This window comes from Muntiacus reevesi, chromosome 3, assembly GCF_963930625.1.
Source record: "Muntiacus reevesi chromosome 3, mMunRee1.1, whole genome shotgun sequence".
NCBI lineage: Eukaryota > Metazoa > Chordata > Mammalia > Artiodactyla > Cervidae > Muntiacus > Muntiacus reevesi.
The window spans coordinates 1,755,746-1,772,708 of NC_089251.1; the positions used below are offsets into that span (position 1 = coordinate 1,755,746).

At 63.5% G+C, this 16,963-nt stretch overlaps 1 protein-coding gene across 1 annotated transcript; it reads right to left on the bottom strand.

Annotated features, from left to right (window-relative positions):
- Window positions 1-691: 691 nt before the first annotated feature.
- On the bottom strand, window positions 692-16,833 carry WDR5 (WD repeat domain 5). Its single transcript, XM_065928058.1, has 15 exons — window positions 16,715-16,833; window positions 15,946-16,021; window positions 13,512-13,671; window positions 12,777-12,885; window positions 12,542-12,615; window positions 12,111-12,200; window positions 11,878-11,967; window positions 11,665-11,748; window positions 8,037-8,092; window positions 6,473-6,519; window positions 4,732-4,807; window positions 4,145-4,178; window positions 3,833-3,907; window positions 3,348-3,435; window positions 692-2,464 (listed from the first exon to the last, which is right to left on the bottom strand). Exons 3-15 carry the CDS (start codon window positions 13,590-13,592, stop codon window positions 2,364-2,366), a joined length of 1,005 nt encoding a protein of 334 aa, XP_065784130.1. The 5' UTR covers window positions 13,593-13,671; window positions 15,946-16,021; window positions 16,715-16,833; the 3' UTR covers window positions 692-2,363.
- Window positions 16,834-16,963: the final 130 nt, after the last annotated feature.

A 16,963-nucleotide genomic window follows, 5' to 3' on the forward strand; every position in this document is an offset into this window, starting at 1 on the left:
CAGGAGGAGCAGGTTTGGGGAGCTGGGGGCCTGAGACTCAGCCTGGAGTGCACGGTGTAACACTGCAACTCGTCAGCGCACTGGCCATGTTTAAAGCCACGAGGATGGTAAGGCCACTTAGAAGGAGAATCTGGACAGAGGCAAGTGAGGCCTGAGGCCTGGCGGGGCCGTCCCCGCACTCTCTTGGGCGGTCAGTCTACTCCCCCCCACCAGCCCGTTCTCTGGCCCTCCCACCATCTCCCGAAAGCGTCACCTCAACCCTCCCTGCTCCCCTGCACCCCAGCCTTTTGATGAACAGGTCTAATGTCACGAAAACACACGTGACCTTGAAATAGGCCAAAGTAAAAGGGCCAGGTGTCGAGCCCAGGGTGCCGTGCAGAGGTCCCCGCTGTGGTCTTAGGGCCATTTCACAACCGGCATCATGGGCTGTCCACAGACCCTTATCTTCAGAAACGTCAAACAGGGCCCACTGGGATGTCCGTCATTAGTGTCCATCTGCAAATCCATTTCCTGTTGCCTGTGTAGAACTCTCCTTTGATCCCGTCATGACAGGCTTCCTCACTGACTTAAGTAAAACCTCCCGCCGAGTGTGCACTGGTTGAGTCGCTGTTTGACCTCACGCCATTCCTGCCCCTCCCGCTCCGGTAACAGCTACATGGTAAGAAAGTTAAGAGCTTCTTTGGGAACAAAATTACAAGACAGGAAATTCTTTATTTTCAAAAAGAGAATGCATTTTTACATAAATCTACAACAAAGAATTCAAATGTAGAAAAAATAAACTATATTCAAGGACACGGCACTCTGCACTCATGCCCCTGCCCTGGGGCGAGTCCGACACTAAAACCAACAAAACCCAAAGAACCTCAACCTCGGTCCAGAAAAACCTAGGCCGCCGCCGCCGGGGGACCTCTGCATGTCCCACCCAGACGCTCAGGTGCTGCAGGCTCAGGGTCCCTGCGCCCGAGCGGTTCATTCCTACCAGGGCCGAGCCACCGGCACTTCGGCTTCTGAAGGGGAGGCTGGGGAAGCAGCGGCAGGCTTGTCCCCAGACGCCTGTGACTGTCCTCGGTGCCACAGCGGCCGCTGGGCGGTGGCCTCCTGCTCCCCCACCTGCGGGGCCCCCTGGAGGCCGAGGACTGGCCTCGCCACCCGGACCCGGGGCAGGGGACGCGCCTCCACCGCAGAGGCCTCAGGGCGCCAGGTGGATCCGCTGCAGGGAGGGGCCCCCGGGGACGGCAGCGGCTCCCTGACCACCCTGCCCTGAATGCCCTGCAGTCGGCGCCCACACCCACGGTCCCGCTGGCAGGAAGAGGCCCCTGATCAGAGCCCAGGTGGGCAGGCGGGTGGATGACACCATATCCCTCTGAGAGCTGGCACCCAAGCCCACCCGTCCTGAGGCTGGTGGCGGGGGGGCCAGAGCAGGGCTGCCCGCCTCTGCCCTCACCAGCGTCTGCCACAGACCTCGAGACATCGCAGGGGCCTGGGTGTCTTTGCAACTAAGAGCCCTGCCGCCTGCCACCGGCCCACACCCGCGTGGCGTGAGCCAGCAGGGCAGTGGCTAGCCCTCTGCAGTCCTGGGCTCCGCGGGGATGGAGACAGTGGGCACCTCATTCGGGGATCTGTCAAAAATCCTTTCAACCTCCTGCCGACTGTGAGACTTCTTGCAAAAGAGCCACACGGAGAGAAGCGCTGGGTGAGAACTCGGCTGCCACGTGGGCACACGCGTGCTCCGCGGCCTTCAGCACGGCTCGGGGTGTGAGCAGCCATGGGACCAGCGGAAGCACTGAGGGCGGTCCCCACACCAGCATCACAGGCGCAATGACCCCAAAGCACAGGCTTTTCCATGGACATCACGCAATGAGTGCTCTGAGCTCCCCAGACAGACTCAGGACACGCGGTCACAGGCAGGACGCCGTCACCAGAGCGCGACTGAACGCACGGCGACGGCCCTCTGAGGCTGGCAGCCAGAAACCGTGGTGGCGACGGTCACAGCGCTGGCGCTGGGTGATAAAATCGCAAAAACAGTACAGAACAGTTACCAGAAAAAAACACAACTCGTGATAAGTTGAACTTCACCTTTTTGTAATAAAAAATTAAAAATTTCTGTGGACTCTTTGAACACAATATTTCTGTGGACTCTGAACACAATACAGACTAGGAACTCTTTCCCGGACGGTGAGAAAGGAATTGGCAAAAACGTCACCAGCAACTTCTAGACCCCCAAGTGGGAGACACGCCCCAGCCAAGTGTCTTCAGAGGCAGCTCAGGCCAAGCCCCACCGGTCCCCAGGCTGGACCAGGAGCCCCTCCAAGAGCCGCGCTGCCAGTCCGGGTGGACTTCCGGCAGGGCCCGGCCCCTCGGGCCTAGCAGTCGCTCTTCCAGAGCTTGATGGTCTTGTCGTTCTCCAGGGCAGCCGAGGCGATGATGTTCTCCGTTGGGTGGCATGCCGTCGAGATGACGACGTCTGCAAACAGACGGTCCGCGTCGGCTCTCCCCTTGGGCCCGGCCCTCCTCGCGGAGCCGCCCGCCCTGCGCTCAGCACACACAGCTGGCGTCCAGGGCGGGAGGACAGCAGGGCCCGCCCAGACCCCGGCGAGGCAAGGGCTGCCCCACGGGCCAGAGGCACGCCGGCGCCGCCACCAAGCTCGCAGTGTGGACGTCACACCCCCCACACCTGGGCCAGAGCTGCCCCTGGACCAGCGTGGGCCCTGAGGCTCCGTGGGGCCGGCTCTGTGAGCCCACCCAGGGCGGGGACAGCAGATCCCGTCGTGAGCTGCCCCCGGCGTCAGGCAGGTCAGTGCGTTCGTAGCTTTTCAGGAAACGGGACCCCAGCATTTTCCCTCTGGCCGGGGTGGCCTCAAGTGAGCCTCTGAGCGTCCTGCCCACACAGAAGCCACAAGCCGACTGCGGAGGCCGAAGGCAAGGGGCAGGGGCGGGCCCTGCTCCCAGGGCACTTGCGTCCTTAGGGAGAAGGTGTCGCCCTGGGCAGATCTCTAAGGGCTCCACACTGCTGGCCCCTGAGTGCTGGGGAGAGGAGCATGGAGGGTGGGGCCCGGGAGGAGCCCAGGCCGACGGTGCCATCTCCACACGGGGCCCCGGCAACTCCCGGGAGGCCACGGGCCGCAGGGACTTCAGAGCTGGGCAGCCGGCTGCCGGGAAGAAGCAGTTAAAGCCGGAGCCAGACTGTCCCCCGACAGCCCCGCAAGGGGAGGCGTCAGACCATCCCCCACAGCCCGGCATCGGGAGGCGCCGCCCTGGCACCTGCAGACGAGGAGGGGCTCCCAGAGCAGCCGGGGTGGGTGTCCCGGGCGCCGGGCAGTGACGGCGGCGGCAGACACCCTGCTCACCTGTGTGGCCCTGAAGCTTCTGCACGATCTCCTTGGTCTGCAGGTTCCAAATGTAGACCAGGTTGTCCTCCGAGCCCGACACGATCCACTGGGTGCAGCAGAGGGCAGGGGCGCGGGGAGAGAGCCGGGTCAGGGCACCCGTGCGGCCGGACTACGCTCCGCGCCCCCGGCCCGAGGCCCCAGCAGGGCGTGCAGCCCCCGGACTACTCCCATCCAGATGCCATCCCACCGCCTGCCGCTCGCCTTGGGGTGGATTCCGGGACGTTGGCCGTCAGTCACGGCCCAGCTGCTCGTCACAAGGCTCCTGTCTGAGCCTGAGGGTTGGGCGGGTGCCACTGGGGCCCAGGCAGAGGGGGCAGGACGTCCCTAAATGAGCAGTCTGCAGAGGGGGCCTTCACACTGGTTACACCCAGAAAACTCCCGCTTGTCCTGTGGGTGAGAGGACCAGGCTCGCCTGGGAGCCACCGGGCTGACAGATGACTCACCTTCCCACCGGTGACGGAGAAGTTGGCGAATATGCAGTACTTCTCGTTCTTGTGGCCCGTGTACGTCTTCAGGCACTGAAACGGCCGGGGCCGCCGCTCAGTCACGGCTACTCTGCGTCCCAGGTGACCGCACCCCCCACCAGCCATGACTGGACGGCTCTGTGAGCACCGTGAGCCCCACGCCACACCCACCCAGGCCAAGCTTTAACCTGCATCGTGGGGACATCTGCACCAAACCAACGCCACACAGTCACACTCTGCACCGTGCGGCGAGCCCAGGACCCCCAGGAGCCCCTAGACGTAGTCACGCACCTTGCCTTTGCTGTAGTCCCAGAGCTTCAGCGTGCTGCAAGGCAGAAAGGGCGGGTCAGCGCACGGCGGCCAGGGGCGGGGGCCCCGCCAGGCCTCCAGGCGTGATGACGCCCGGGCAGAGCGTGGGAGCCCCAGGCGCCTGTGGCTCAGCGGCTTTTTTTTATCGGAAGCTACTGTTAAGCGGATAAGGGATCCTCACTGTCCCTAAGAAGGGGTATGGGAAGCCCTGTCCAGCACAGGTTTCAGCAACGGCCCATCCCCCTCCCGGGGGGCGGACCCTGCGAGCCCACCCACACGCAGCCCGCAGTGCACAGGAGGCCGGCCCCAACGACCCCCAGGAGGCGGCTGACGGCCGGCGACCCCGCCCGCAGCTTGTCGGAGAGAAGCAGCGTGCCCGATAGAGGCGGGAGCACCGGAAGGCCACCGTGCCCACCACCCCGCGGACAGGAGGGCCCCCAGTGACCACAGAGCCGAGGATCTGAGCCCCGGCTGCATGGACAGGCCTCCAGTGTGGTCCCGGCAGGGAGGGGCGGTCCATGGCTGGGGCCTGGCCGCACACCCACCCCAGGCAGGCACGAAGGGCTTACTTGTCCAAGGTGGCGGCCAGGATGTATTTGCCGTTTGGAGAGAACTTCACGAAGGACACGGGAGGGTTGTCGTCATCTGCGTGGAGCACAGACGTGGCTGCCGGGGGGCTCCCCCACCACCGCCCAGTGGGGTCACCGCCACACGTGCCCACGCTGCCACCGCCCACCACTCGTGCCAGCGTGAGAGCCGCTCCGCCCCGTGACCCCAGGACAGGAGAGCTTCGGGAACAAAGGCCCTGTGGCCAGCTGGCCTCAGGAGGCTGGGCCTTCAGCGCCGCGTCCCCTCAGGGCACAGAGAAGGCCTCAGGGGGCCATCTCGCAGGGGGGCTCGCCCACACCCAGCTGCCCTGAGGATGCAGTGGCCCCGCTGAATCGTGGCGGCCGTTCTCCTGAAGGTTACAGTGGATCAGTGCAGGTTCTCCCTGGAAACCACCTAGCGATGTCAGGCCCCTGCCCCCGCGCCTGACACTCGGGGTCCAGCACACCCCGGGGACCCTGGGGAGGCGGGTCGGAGCTGCTGGCTGGGCAGGGCCGGCCTGGGAGGCACGTGGCCAGGTGACCGCGCCGCCCCCTCCTGGGGAGGAGCCCCAAGTGCACCCTGGTGAGGGGCCGCATGGCCCTGGGTCCCGAGCACCGGGGGCGGCCCGCGCGTTACCACCTCGGGGGGCCCAGGCCTGTGCCCCACGCGCGGGGCGCTGCTGCTCCCTCTGCCGGGCGGAGACTGGAAAGGCACAGGGGGGCGCGTGAGGGCCACCCCGCAGCCGGGACAGGCTCGTCCGAGGACGGCCTGAGGGCCTGGCGCCCCAGAGCCGAGGTCAGACGGGGCAGGATGCAGCTGCGGCTGTCAGTACCCTCGGGCCTCGGCGGCCACGAGGAGGCCAGAAGCTCGGGTAAGAGCCCTCACTCGGCCACAGGCACGAGGACACAGCACGGTGGGGGTGCCCAGACCCAGGGCAACGATGCCACGAGACCCGGGGCAACGTCTCAGTCAGGGCTCGCAGACCGCGAAAGCCACGAAGGCCACCATGGCCCTCCCTGACCACCCGCCCTAAGCCTGGCCCCGTGGACCACGCCTCAGAGGTGGGTTACATCAGATGAGGCGGCTGGGTGGGCCACGGGGGTGCCCAAACCTATCTGACCAGCGTCCTGAGACCTGCCGGGGGGAGGTGCCCATGGAGGGCTCGCGGGGAAGGCCACGGAGAGGCGGAGCCAGCCCTGCGCACACCCTGACCGTGGGCTCTGGGCTCCAGGACGTGGGGACAGCTTTCTGCCGCTGCAGCCACCACCCAGCCTGCAGAGTGCCGTGACAGTGGCTGGAGCGGACCCTCAGGGCCACGCCTGCTCCCACGACAGCCCAGGGCCCACGGAGCCCGCCAACTCAGCCACCACGGCAGAGGCCTTCCATCGGGACTCAGAGATCAGCCTCGCTGACAGCAGCCCCTCCCCGCCCCGCGGCCCTGGGGCCGCTCACCCCCCTCTGGCCACACATACACCCCTCCCCTACCCGCTCGGCGGCACCACTGCCCGCAAAGAGCACGCTGCCTTCCGGTTCGTGCCGCCCGCCCCAGCAGAGCCCCACGCTGAGCGCAGAGGCCCCGGAGCCCTCCCCACAACCCCTGCACCCCCAGCAGACGGGGCTCACTGAGGGCCCCAGCCAGGCTGGACGGCAGAGCTGAGCAGGAAGGAGCGGGGGGAGGGGGGACAGCAGGAGAGGAGGCCCCCGCAGGCCAACCCCACTCACCGATGAGCGTCTTCAGGCACTGGCCCGAGGCGGTGTCCCAGATCCGACTGCAACACAACAGGCACAGCGGTGACCACGGGGCCCGGGGCCTGCTTCCCCACGCACACGCTTCCCGTCCTGATGCCTCGCTCACTCGCTCCATCTCTCAGCCCCACAGGGAGACAGCGGAGGAGGGCACGAGCGGCCCGCTCCGCACCCACGGCCACCTGCCCGACCCGCACCCCCGCAGGCTCTCCAGGCGCCGGCATGCCAAGCACGCAGCCCCGGGGGCAGCGCTTCTCACACAAACAACACAAACAGTGCATCACAGGCACCCGTCTAGATGGCCTCTGGTGGAGACAAGAGAGCCTGTTCTAAGAGCTGATACTCCCCGGCTGGACATGCAGGCGTTACGCCAATCCAGTCTCAGTGCGTGTGCGGTTCCTGCCAGCACGGCACCCCATGACTCAGAGATCAGCCTCGATCCCCTTCTCACGCGATGACTTTCTCTTCTTGTCACGTTAGCTGGAAATCCCAAGTTGCACTCAGTGATGAAGGAGACGGGGATGTGCGGACTGTCCACAGGCCACACACGACCCCTCACACGTAGCAGACACACGGCCTGCGGCACGGTCAGCCCTGCCACACCCCAGGAGCCCTGCTGCAGAGCCGCCGCCGGCTGAGCACGCTCGCGCACACCGGTCCCGCGCAGCCAGGCCCCTAGGCAGCCCCGGCTGGTCCTGACCCCCTCGGCCTCCTGCTCCTCCACCTGCTCGCCCGTCTCGGCCCCTGCCAAGGCCCCGTCTCTGCCTCGTATCTGCCCGGCCCACCTACCCACCTTTCTCTCCCAAGCCTGCACCGACGCGCTCTGATTCATGTGTTTCTTAAAAACAAGCAGAGGGCTTCTGACCCACACCTGACGGCGTCTCTTGCGGGGCTTGGCCAGGCCCACTGCCACAGCCGCGCACACCGCACGCTCCGGTCCTGCCACGCTTTTTCACACACGTCACTTATGCTACTCTAGCTTCTCTGTTCCTGGTGCTAAACGTGGACACATTTCTAGTGCCGCCGTCTTTGTCTCCCGTAGCTGGGAAGTCCCCTGTGGGCCATGATCTCTCCAGTGACTGCTATGACACCACTTTGCACACGCAGACACTCCCACGTGCTGAGGTCAGCTCAAAACACTCTCCCTACATCTCCCCGTACATCTCACAGCGTCCAGACAGCACTCCCACCGCAAGAGTCAAGGCCACGGGCCTGGCCTCAGATGCCGTGCTCCCGAGGCCGTGCCCCACCCCCCCACGCCCCCGGGGACGGGACATGTGCTCTCACCAGCTGCGCAGGGCCCCGACGTCCCCAGCGGGACACTCGAGGGTGCGCACGCCGGCACACCTTTCCTCCACCGCCCGCCTGGGGCCACGAGCTTAGGACGCCCACCGTTCAGGGCCCACAAGGAGCTTCGTCCGGGACAGCTGCGCCTCCGCCAGCCCACCCGCCCCGCGGCCCCCGCCCGGGGAGCAGAGGCTTTGTGCGAGGGAAGGCCGCTACATACTCGCTGGCTCAGTCAGGTGAGACTGGCACTTACCAGAGACCATCGTAGCTGCTGGAAACTATCAAGGATCCGTCCCGATTAAAGTGAACCTGAGAATGAAGGAGGGAGGGGAGCAGAAACTCACTCAGAGATCAACACAGCCGTGTCTCGCCAGACGGGCCCCCGTACACCGAGCCCACGACAGAGACACAGACGGAGCAGCTCTGAGTTCTCCTGACCTCCTGAGACTCAGCAGACGCACAAGCAATGTGGATGAAATGGTCATTCTCACCTGGCGTCCCCAGCAAGCTTGTTTCCTGACGCAAGACTGAGCCACACAGAGAAAACCAACCGAGACGTCTGGAGTATTTCAACCATGGACTACAGAACGCACCGCGGAAAAGTAACAAACACTGCGCACCCAGACGCCCGGCTCCGTGCGGAGAGACCCAGCTGGCCGGAGCCTGTCTGTGGACGCGGACATGACAGTGGCCTGACCCCGGCTTCCATCCAGAGAGAAAAGTCAGGAGAGACGCCCTCTTGTGCAGACACTCGCGAGCTTTCACTCATGCACGTACCCCTGCCCACCAAGCACCCCCCAGAACCACGAGACGCCCAGATCACTGCTCCGAGTGCCCAGACACCGACCCCTGGGATACCGAAGCCAGCATGAGCTTTCCAGACAAGGTGGGAACACGATCCAGGCTGCTCCAAACTGTGTGGCTGGGACAAGGCGCAATCTCCAGGTGGGAGGCCAGCCTGGGCGGTCTCCACAGCAGTGACTTTACCCGAATGTCTGGCCCTGCCCATGACAGGGACAGGCGAGACACATCTGATAAACAAGAGCCACCTGACCAGCCCTTTCTCCTGACTGGTTGGTCTTTGGTCTGTCCTCTTTCTCTTTTCTGACTGAGTCCTCTGCTGAGCAGCAAGAGCAATCAGCGTCAGAAGTCCGAGTCCTGGGCAGGACAAGCTGTTTGACGACAAATGACCCCGGTGGAAACACCACGTTCGCTGCTGCCTGTGGCGCCTGTCTCGTGAGAGGGCCCCCGAGAATCTGCGTCTCTCCCACGCTCCCGGCAGAGGCCGGTCCAGGACCACAGCTGGGAGAACTGCCGTCCACGCGGCCCAGGGCCCAGGACGGGGCTGTGTGCGCCCCTTCCACTTCTCAGCTGCCGCAGCAGGGAAGTAACAGGTGGAACGAGCCTGATGTGTTTCATTTCACCCAGTGTCCCCTGGAGGGCATGGCAGCCACTCCAAGATTCTTGCCTGGAGAATCCCGTGGACAGAGGAGCCTGGCGGGCTAGTCCGTGAGGTGCACAGAGTCAGACACAACTGAAGCGGCTGAGCGCACACGCACGCACGCGTCTGAAACACTTCAACACACGACCAGCATCAGAAACTACCAGCGAGACACCTGACACCCTTCCAGTGCCGAGTCCTGGACGCCCGAGGCTCACAACCTCACACTCCCGCACACCTCAGTCGGGATGCTGCCCGGGGGCCGGGGGCCGCCATGTGGACAACGTGGCCCCTGAAGAGCCGTGGTCGCTGGCCCCGCCGGCTCCCCCATGGCACTGACAGCTACCTACCCCACAGCCCCACGTGCTCCTCAGCCTCCCAAAGCGCCTCCCTCTCAAACCCTCAGCACCTGAGCTCATCACACTCAACCCTTTGAACCTGCACACTGTGAGCTGATGGAAACCCCTCGCAGGTGATGCTGAGCCGGCCCAAAGCTCCCACCGTGCCCCACCCTGTTCCTGACCACGTTCAGAGAGCATAGCCAGCAATGCAGCGAGAGTCCCTCTGCATCAGCGCTGGGTGAGGGCAGGACGGCGAGAGTGTGGGCCACACACCGAATGGCATGCAGACCCGGGCTCTGCCAACACCCGCCCCGGGCGCCGCGGCACGCGCGTCTCAGCCTGTTCACCAGAGGCGGGCTGCACCCCTCAACACAGTGAGAGCCGCCAGGCAGCGTCCATCGGGGGGGCCAGCAGAAAGTGTCAACCGCCGGCAGGCACAGAGCCAGAAGGAGCCCAAGACCCGCACCAAGCGGGGAGAGCTGGAACAGGACACCCTGACGTGCAGCACCCCTCCCCCCAACAGGAGGGGTCACTGGAGAACACGTATTTAAAAACTGCAGCGAGTGCCCTCCTTGCAGCCCCAGGCACGAGGCGGGAGAGCGGGCCAGCAGGCCCAAGCCCACGGGCCAGCACCACGCCAGGCGGCTCCAACCAGCTCACTCAGTGCAGTCACTCAGGCGTGTCCAACTCTACGCAACCCCATGGACCGCAGCATGCCAGGCCTCCCTGTCCATCACCAACTCCCGGAGTTTACTCAAACTCATGTCAGTCGAGTCAGTGATGCCATCCAGCCATCTCATCCTCTGTCGTCCCCTTCTCCTCCCACCTTCAATCTCTCCCAGCATCAGGGTCTTTTCCAATGAGTCAGCTCTTCACATCAGGCAGCCAAAGTATTGGAGTTTCAGCTTCAGCATCAGTCCTTCCAATGAACACCCAGGACTGATCTCCTTTAGGATGGACTGGTTGGATCTCCTTGCAGTCCAAGGGACTCTCAAGAGTCTTCTCCAACACCACAGTTCAAAAGCATCAATTCTTCAGTGCTCAGCTCTCTTTACAGTCCAACTCTCACAACCATACACGACCACTGGAAAAACCATCGCCTTGACTAGACGGACCTTTGTTGGCAAAGTAATGTCTCTATTCTTTAATATGCTGTCTAGGTTGGTCACAATTTTCCTTCCAAGGAGTAAGCGTCTTTTAATTTCATGCCTGCAGTCATCATCTGCAGTGATCTTGGAGCCCAGAAAAATAAAGTCAGCCATTGTTTCCACTGTTTCCCCATCTATTTGTCATGAAGTGATGGGACCGGATGCCATGATCTTAGTTTTCTGAATGTTGAGTTTTAAGCCAACTTTTCCACTCTCCTCTTTCACTTTTATCAAGAGGTTCTTTAGTTCTTCTTCACTTTCTGCCATAAGGATGGTGTCATCTGGATATCTGAGGTTATTGATACTTCTCCCGGCAATCTTGATTCCAGCTTGTGCTCCATCCAGCCCAGCGTTTCTCATGATGCACTCTGCATGTTAAATTAAATAAGCAGGGTGACAATAACCAGCTCATTACGTGTCCCCGAAAGGTCAAGGCTCTGGGCACAGCATCAGCGGGACAAAGGCCTTCCATGGCTAAGAACGCTTAAAATCACTCACCTACAGGACTTCAGAATCTGAAAAGGACCAACCCCTCAACAACAACAGACAACCTGTTTATTCACGATTCCTGCTACTTTTTAAAAGGTAAACTTGGCTAAAAAACGATTTCTGGCTCTTTGTTGACAAAGAGACACTTTGCCTAATTTGTACATGGAGCAGTTCATGACACGTGGGTAGTGTAACTCTTGCACACTCACCCCACGCACAGGGGAGCCCAGAATAGCCACTGTGGACCACGCAGGGAGGACAGCTACCCCCCGCCTCCTGACAACTGGCCACCGCGACCCCGGGACGCTCCACCCACCGGTCACCTCCACGCCACACTCAGGGCCTCGGTGGTCACCCCTGCACCCTGCCTGCCCTGTGAGACCCCGCGCAGGGGCGCCTCCCCCACCCCCCGGCACAGGTCCCGAGCCCGGTCTCTGCCATCGGGGCGGCGGCGGGACTCACGGCCGAGACGGGGTCCGAGTGGGCCGGCAAGGTCTTGAGGCACTTCCCTGTCTTCACGTCCCATATCCGCACACTCTCGTCAAACTGGAGGCAGAGGGAGAAGTCACAGCGGTCCCGCGGGGCGGAGCAGAGGGGATGGACCCCCGGGCCCGAGCGCCTCAGTGAGCAAGCAGCCCGGGGAGGGCCCCCCGCCCGGGGAAGCCGCGCACTCACGGAGCCCGAGACGATGAGGTTGGACTGAGGGTTGAAGTTACAGCAGAAGACGTAGTTGCTGTGTCCCTTCAGGGTTTTCAGACACTTTCCCTAAAATAGCATCACTCCTGGTGGTTATCTCCCCAGATACCGGTGTCAGGTTGAAGCCGCGCCTCCCAACCCGCAACAGCGGTAGAGCGCCTATGCCACGACACGCGGCCCCTCACCAGCCGCACCGCGTCCCCGGGGCTTACCGAGCTCACGTCCCAGATCTTCAGGGTTTTGTCATCTGAGGCGGAAACAAGGAGGTTAGAATCTGACGACCAGGCCACGTCGGATATGCCCTGCGGGAGGAGACACCCGGTCACTGCTTGACAAAATGGGACTAGCCAGCCAAAGTCAGACCCCCAAGGTCCAACTGAAGATAACCAGACATCACGCCCTCAGCTCGGGAGGACTACACAGACGGACCCGCACGCCAGGCCCAGAAGCCGGTTCCCTGGGGCTCTGCCAGGCCTGCAGTCAGGCGCAAACGCACCTGAGGAGGTCAAAGCTGGGAGGCAGGTAACGACCTAAAAAACTGGGGAGGCGGCCCGCGCAGGGGGCCCGACCTTAACCTGACAGGTCTGGGAGTTGGGCACCCCCCACGCCCAGCAGCAGCCTCAGTCCAGGGGCGGAGACCCACCAGCTTGTGACCGGAGATGGTTTTCTCAAATTTCCCGTCATATGCTCCCCAAATCTTAATGAGTTTGTCTGCAGCTGAAAGGAAGGAATGAGAGGCAATCAAGGTCTCCAGTCCACACCTGGGCTGCCCACAGCCGCACCCGAGGAGCCGCGGTCCTCAGCCCGCCACCAGGCTCCCCTGCCCCGGCCCGATCCTGCAGGGTCTCAGCCAGCAGGCACAGGGCGGGAGCACCTACACGAACTCGCCAGCCACTCCCCGTTCGGGCTGAACTTCACGGAGGACACAGCTTTCGTGTGACCGGCCAGGGTGAATTTAAGAGCGTAGTTTGGTTTCACCGGTGTGGGCTGTTAAAGAGAGAGTACTGGTCAGCAAACAGTTACCCCACTGCCCACTGATCGCCAGTATGGACGTGATGCCCAAGGTGTAAGGTCAAGCTCTCAACGGTGCCTCTGAGAGCCCTCGTCCGCCTGAACACACGTGCCTAACCCTGAGCCCGGACTGCCCGCACCAGTCCTGCTTCTCCCAGAGCCCTGCCAACCCCTCCCAGAAGCGCCCGCCCCCCTCCGTGCAGTTGGGAGCCCCAGCAGCACCAGCCCCCAACCCGTCCCGAGGTCCACCTCCCCAAGCTCCCCTGAATCCTGCGCCCTTGGGCAGACCTGCCTGTTGGCTGTAGGCTACCTCCACAGGGAAGGGTGGGACCAGAGCTGGGGAGCTTAACAAGAGATGCTGTCTGGGTCCCACAGAGACTCTTATGATCAAGACCAAAGGTTGACAAAGTCCCCTCCCCAGGTGACAGGTGGGGCATCCCCAACACAGCCCATAAAAAGCACTAGCTGGGAATGTGGTTTGGAGTAAAAACTGGCAATATTTCAGTGGGGAGGTAGAACAGGCTTTTGCGCTTAAAATAACATTTCCGCATGTCTCACAGCCTGCATGGCCCGGCGGTTCCCCGGGGCCCTCGGGGACGCACCTTGCTCTGTGTGGCAGAGGACGACGGGGTGGGCTGTGCTCGGGCGGCCTCCGTCTCCGGTTTCTTCTCCTCGGTCGCCATGGCTCTGCAGCGCCCCGGGCGGAGAGATCACAGCCCCGGGTGGAGGACGCACCGTGGCAGGGCGTCTGCTGATCCAAGCCTGCAGCAGGGACAGGCCAACACACAAACCATGCTGCAAAGATGGGTGCACTCAAGGGACCCGCCGGGTGCTCCCGTGGTAAACAGTCTGCTTTTCCATGGCTGGGGCCACAGGTTTGATCCCTGATCAGGGAACTAAGACCCCATATGCCACATGGTCCAGCCAAATATAAACAAACTTATAAATAAAATATATTAAAAAGTTAATGTCCACAAAACAGAACAAACACCGGGTGACCCTGCTGAGCCCTACAGCAGGAGCTGCTCTGGACCACGGTCCTCGCCACCCACCTCCTCGCTGGTCCTTTTCAGACACTGCTGCTCTCGTCCCACCTGGGGATCAGAGTCCAGAACCCACCTTCAGGGGTGGTTCCTGCTTTGTTACCCATATGTCCGCAGAAACACAGCGAAGTCCAGGCAGACAAAAGGCAATTCTCTTCAAAGATCCCCTCATACACTTAAAACAAATCAGGGCTTCCCTGGTGGCTCAGGGGTAAAGAATCCGTCTGCCAATGCAGGGGTCACGGGTTCGATCCCTGGTCCGGGAAGAGCCCACGAGCCGTGGAACAACAAAGCCCGCGCACCACCACCCCTCAGCCTGCGCTCTAGAGCCCGGGAACCACAACTACCGCGCTCACGTGCGGCCACTACTGCAGCACCTTAGAGCCTGAGTGTGTAACAGAGAGGCGCATGCAGCAAGACTCGGCAGTGCCAAAAGTAAATAAATGTATCAATGATAATAAAAAATGTAACCGAGGATCTCTTGATCAGGAAGCAAACATGCCGAGCGACAGGAGGCAGAAGCTGCAGGAACGCATCCAAGCCCCTGACAGCACCCCCAGCGACGCAACAGCGCCAGCAGCCACTACGAGGGCAGACACACGGCCACTTGAAGAACGCGAACGGCGAGAGGCTCTCTGTCCCGGTGCTGCGGCGACCAGGCAGCAGGAAAGCACAGCCAGAGCCAGGCCTGCCCGCGGAGTCCCCACCGCCCGGCCTTCCTAGAAGCCTTCGCCTGAAGCACGCCCAGACACCCTGTAGGCCAGCTCACTGCAGAGGATGGAGAGACAGCGGCGTGAAAACGGGAACCTGGGCAGAGCCACACAGCAAGAGCCTGGCTTCCCCTATCCCAGGAGGACACGGCGTTACTGGGACACGTGTCACAGAAGCCAGGTGACCCTGAAACAGGGAAGGCATTATTCTAGCGCAGAACCACCGAGACACCCCGCAAGCATCGCGGGCCATCCAAGTCCGGAAGCTGGCACCACCGTGAGCCAAGGAGTTCACACACTGTAAGTTCTAGCACGGCGCTGAAAACTGAAGTCACACCAAGGCGGAATGGATGGAAGCCATCCAAAAGAGCACGTCCCATCTCCTCCAGGAGGAGGGGAGAGAAACCATCACACAACAGAGCAGTGCAGAGCGCCCGGCCAGCCACCTGCTGCAAGGATCGCGGCCCAGGGACGGCGCGGGGGGCACCCAGAGCGGAGTGGGGGAGGCCAGGGGCCGGTCAGTCAACCTGCCCGGGGGCGAGGTGTGGGGCTCAGGAAGCGCTGGCTACTCGGAGAATCCCTTCAGTGCAACCAGGGCCCGCCAATGGACCCAAGTGCTGCCCTTCCCTGGGTAGGCAGAGGAGCCAAGGCCCAGAGCTGGATGGTCTGTTTCACAGAAGCCGGCCCCTGAGCGAGCCAGACCACAGCTAGGGCTGATGGAGGGGAAGCCCAAGGCGGGTCCACGCCGAACAAGGCTCCGTGTGGGATGGGAAGGGCAGCTCTGAGGCCTGAGCAGCTCCTGTTAGCATAGAAGTCGAGACCACCAGGTGAGGTGAGGCTGACCCCTGCAAACCTGCTGCCCTCAGGTGAGGAGCAGGGATACACAGGGGCTCTCGCAGAAAAGGTGCCCGACTCCCCCCAGTTCAACCCCTGCCCAACCCGACCACCAGCAAATCATTAACTGCACAAAACATCAGCACAGGGAAATCCAGCCCAACTCTTACAAACACAATCACTTGACTCTTAACGTGTGGAGCCGGCCTCCAGAGCAATTACCAACAGACCCCTGTTGGCACCCAGGTGAGCCTGGCCATCCAAGGCTGAGCCAACCGACTTGGGGGTGGAGTGCACTCTTGGTCAACGGGTAAAATGCAAAACGCTGGGGGCTCCACCCTAGAGACTGGGCCCCCGCCCGTGGGAAGAGAGAGGGGTCACGAGCCGCCGGAGAGCCAGGGACCCCCGATCTCCGCACTCCACCGGGGTTCTCAGACGCGCCGGCTTACCTCTCTGCCTCCTATGGAGCCTCGCCAACCTCGGAAGCAGTGTCTCCCTCAGGACCTGCCAGCGTCGACAGGGAACCTGGGCGGGAAGAAACGGAGTGAGAGAGCTCCGGGGAGCATCTTCCACACCCCCAGAACGGCTCTCGCACGCCAGGCTACAAGGGGTCTGAGGCTCCACCGCGGGAGCGCGGTGGGCTGTCCGTGGCCGCGGGCAGCCCCGCGATCCCGGAGCCCCGGGCCCTCCGGGGAGAAGGGGGCCCGGCTACCTCGGGCAGGGGTCGGGGAGAGGAGGCGGCAGGCTGAGGTGGGGGCGTCTCTGCAGCTGAGGGCAGATCGGGCGCCGCACCCAGGCGCGGGCTGGCCCAAGGGGTCGGGGGTCTCTCTCTCTCTCTGGAAGCAAAGGGGGCGCCGTGCACGGCTGCGCTGGGGGGTCGCAGTCCCGGGGCCGGGGGGGCTCGTCACCTGACCGCTGGGGGCGGGGAGGCCCCCCGAGGCTCGGCGGTCCGGGCGGGCCCGTTCGCGGCGGGCTCGCGTCAGGGCTGAGGGCCGCCGGGGGCCCGGCGTCCGGCGGGGAGGAGGTGCGCGGCGCGGGCGTCCGGAGGCGAGACGGTCGGCGCGGGGCGTCCGCGCTGCGAGGCCCGGCGGGGCTGGACCCGGGCCCGGCCCGGGCCGCCGGAACACGTGCGGCGGCGGGAGGCGCGGGGGGCGCCGGCGTCCACCCCAGTCCCGCGCCCCCCGGGATGTGCCCGCCGGCCCGGTGGCCCCCGCTTACCTGCCGGGGGCGGTAGGGGGACCGAGGTGAGCGCTCCGAGCGTCGCGTCGGCCGCCGCCTGGGCGGGAGCCGGGCCGAGCTTGACTAGGCGGCTGGGCGGCAGTGCGCGTGCGCGTGCGCGGGGGGCGGAGGCGGACGGGGCGGGGCAAACGCACAAAGCCGGCCTCTCGGAAGGGAGCTACGGGCGGCGACGAGGAACAGAATGCCTCGGCCTGGCTCACCGCCTTAAAGGGACAGTGTGCTGCGCGC

Excerpts from the sequence above, each read along its gene's own strand:
- WDR5 (XM_065928058.1), bottom strand. The coding sequence starts at position 13,592 with ATGGCGACCGAGGAGAAGAAACCGGAGACGGAGGCCGCCCGAGCACAG. Across the intron at positions 4,808-6,472 it reads GTGCCTGAAGACGCTCATCG|ATGACGACAACCCTCCCGTG; the intron begins GTGAGTGGGGTT and ends TGCTCCACGCAG. Across the intron at positions 3,908-4,144 it reads GGGACTACAGCAAAGGCAAG|TGCCTGAAGACGTACACGGG; the intron begins GTGCGTGACTAC and ends CGGCCGTTTCAG.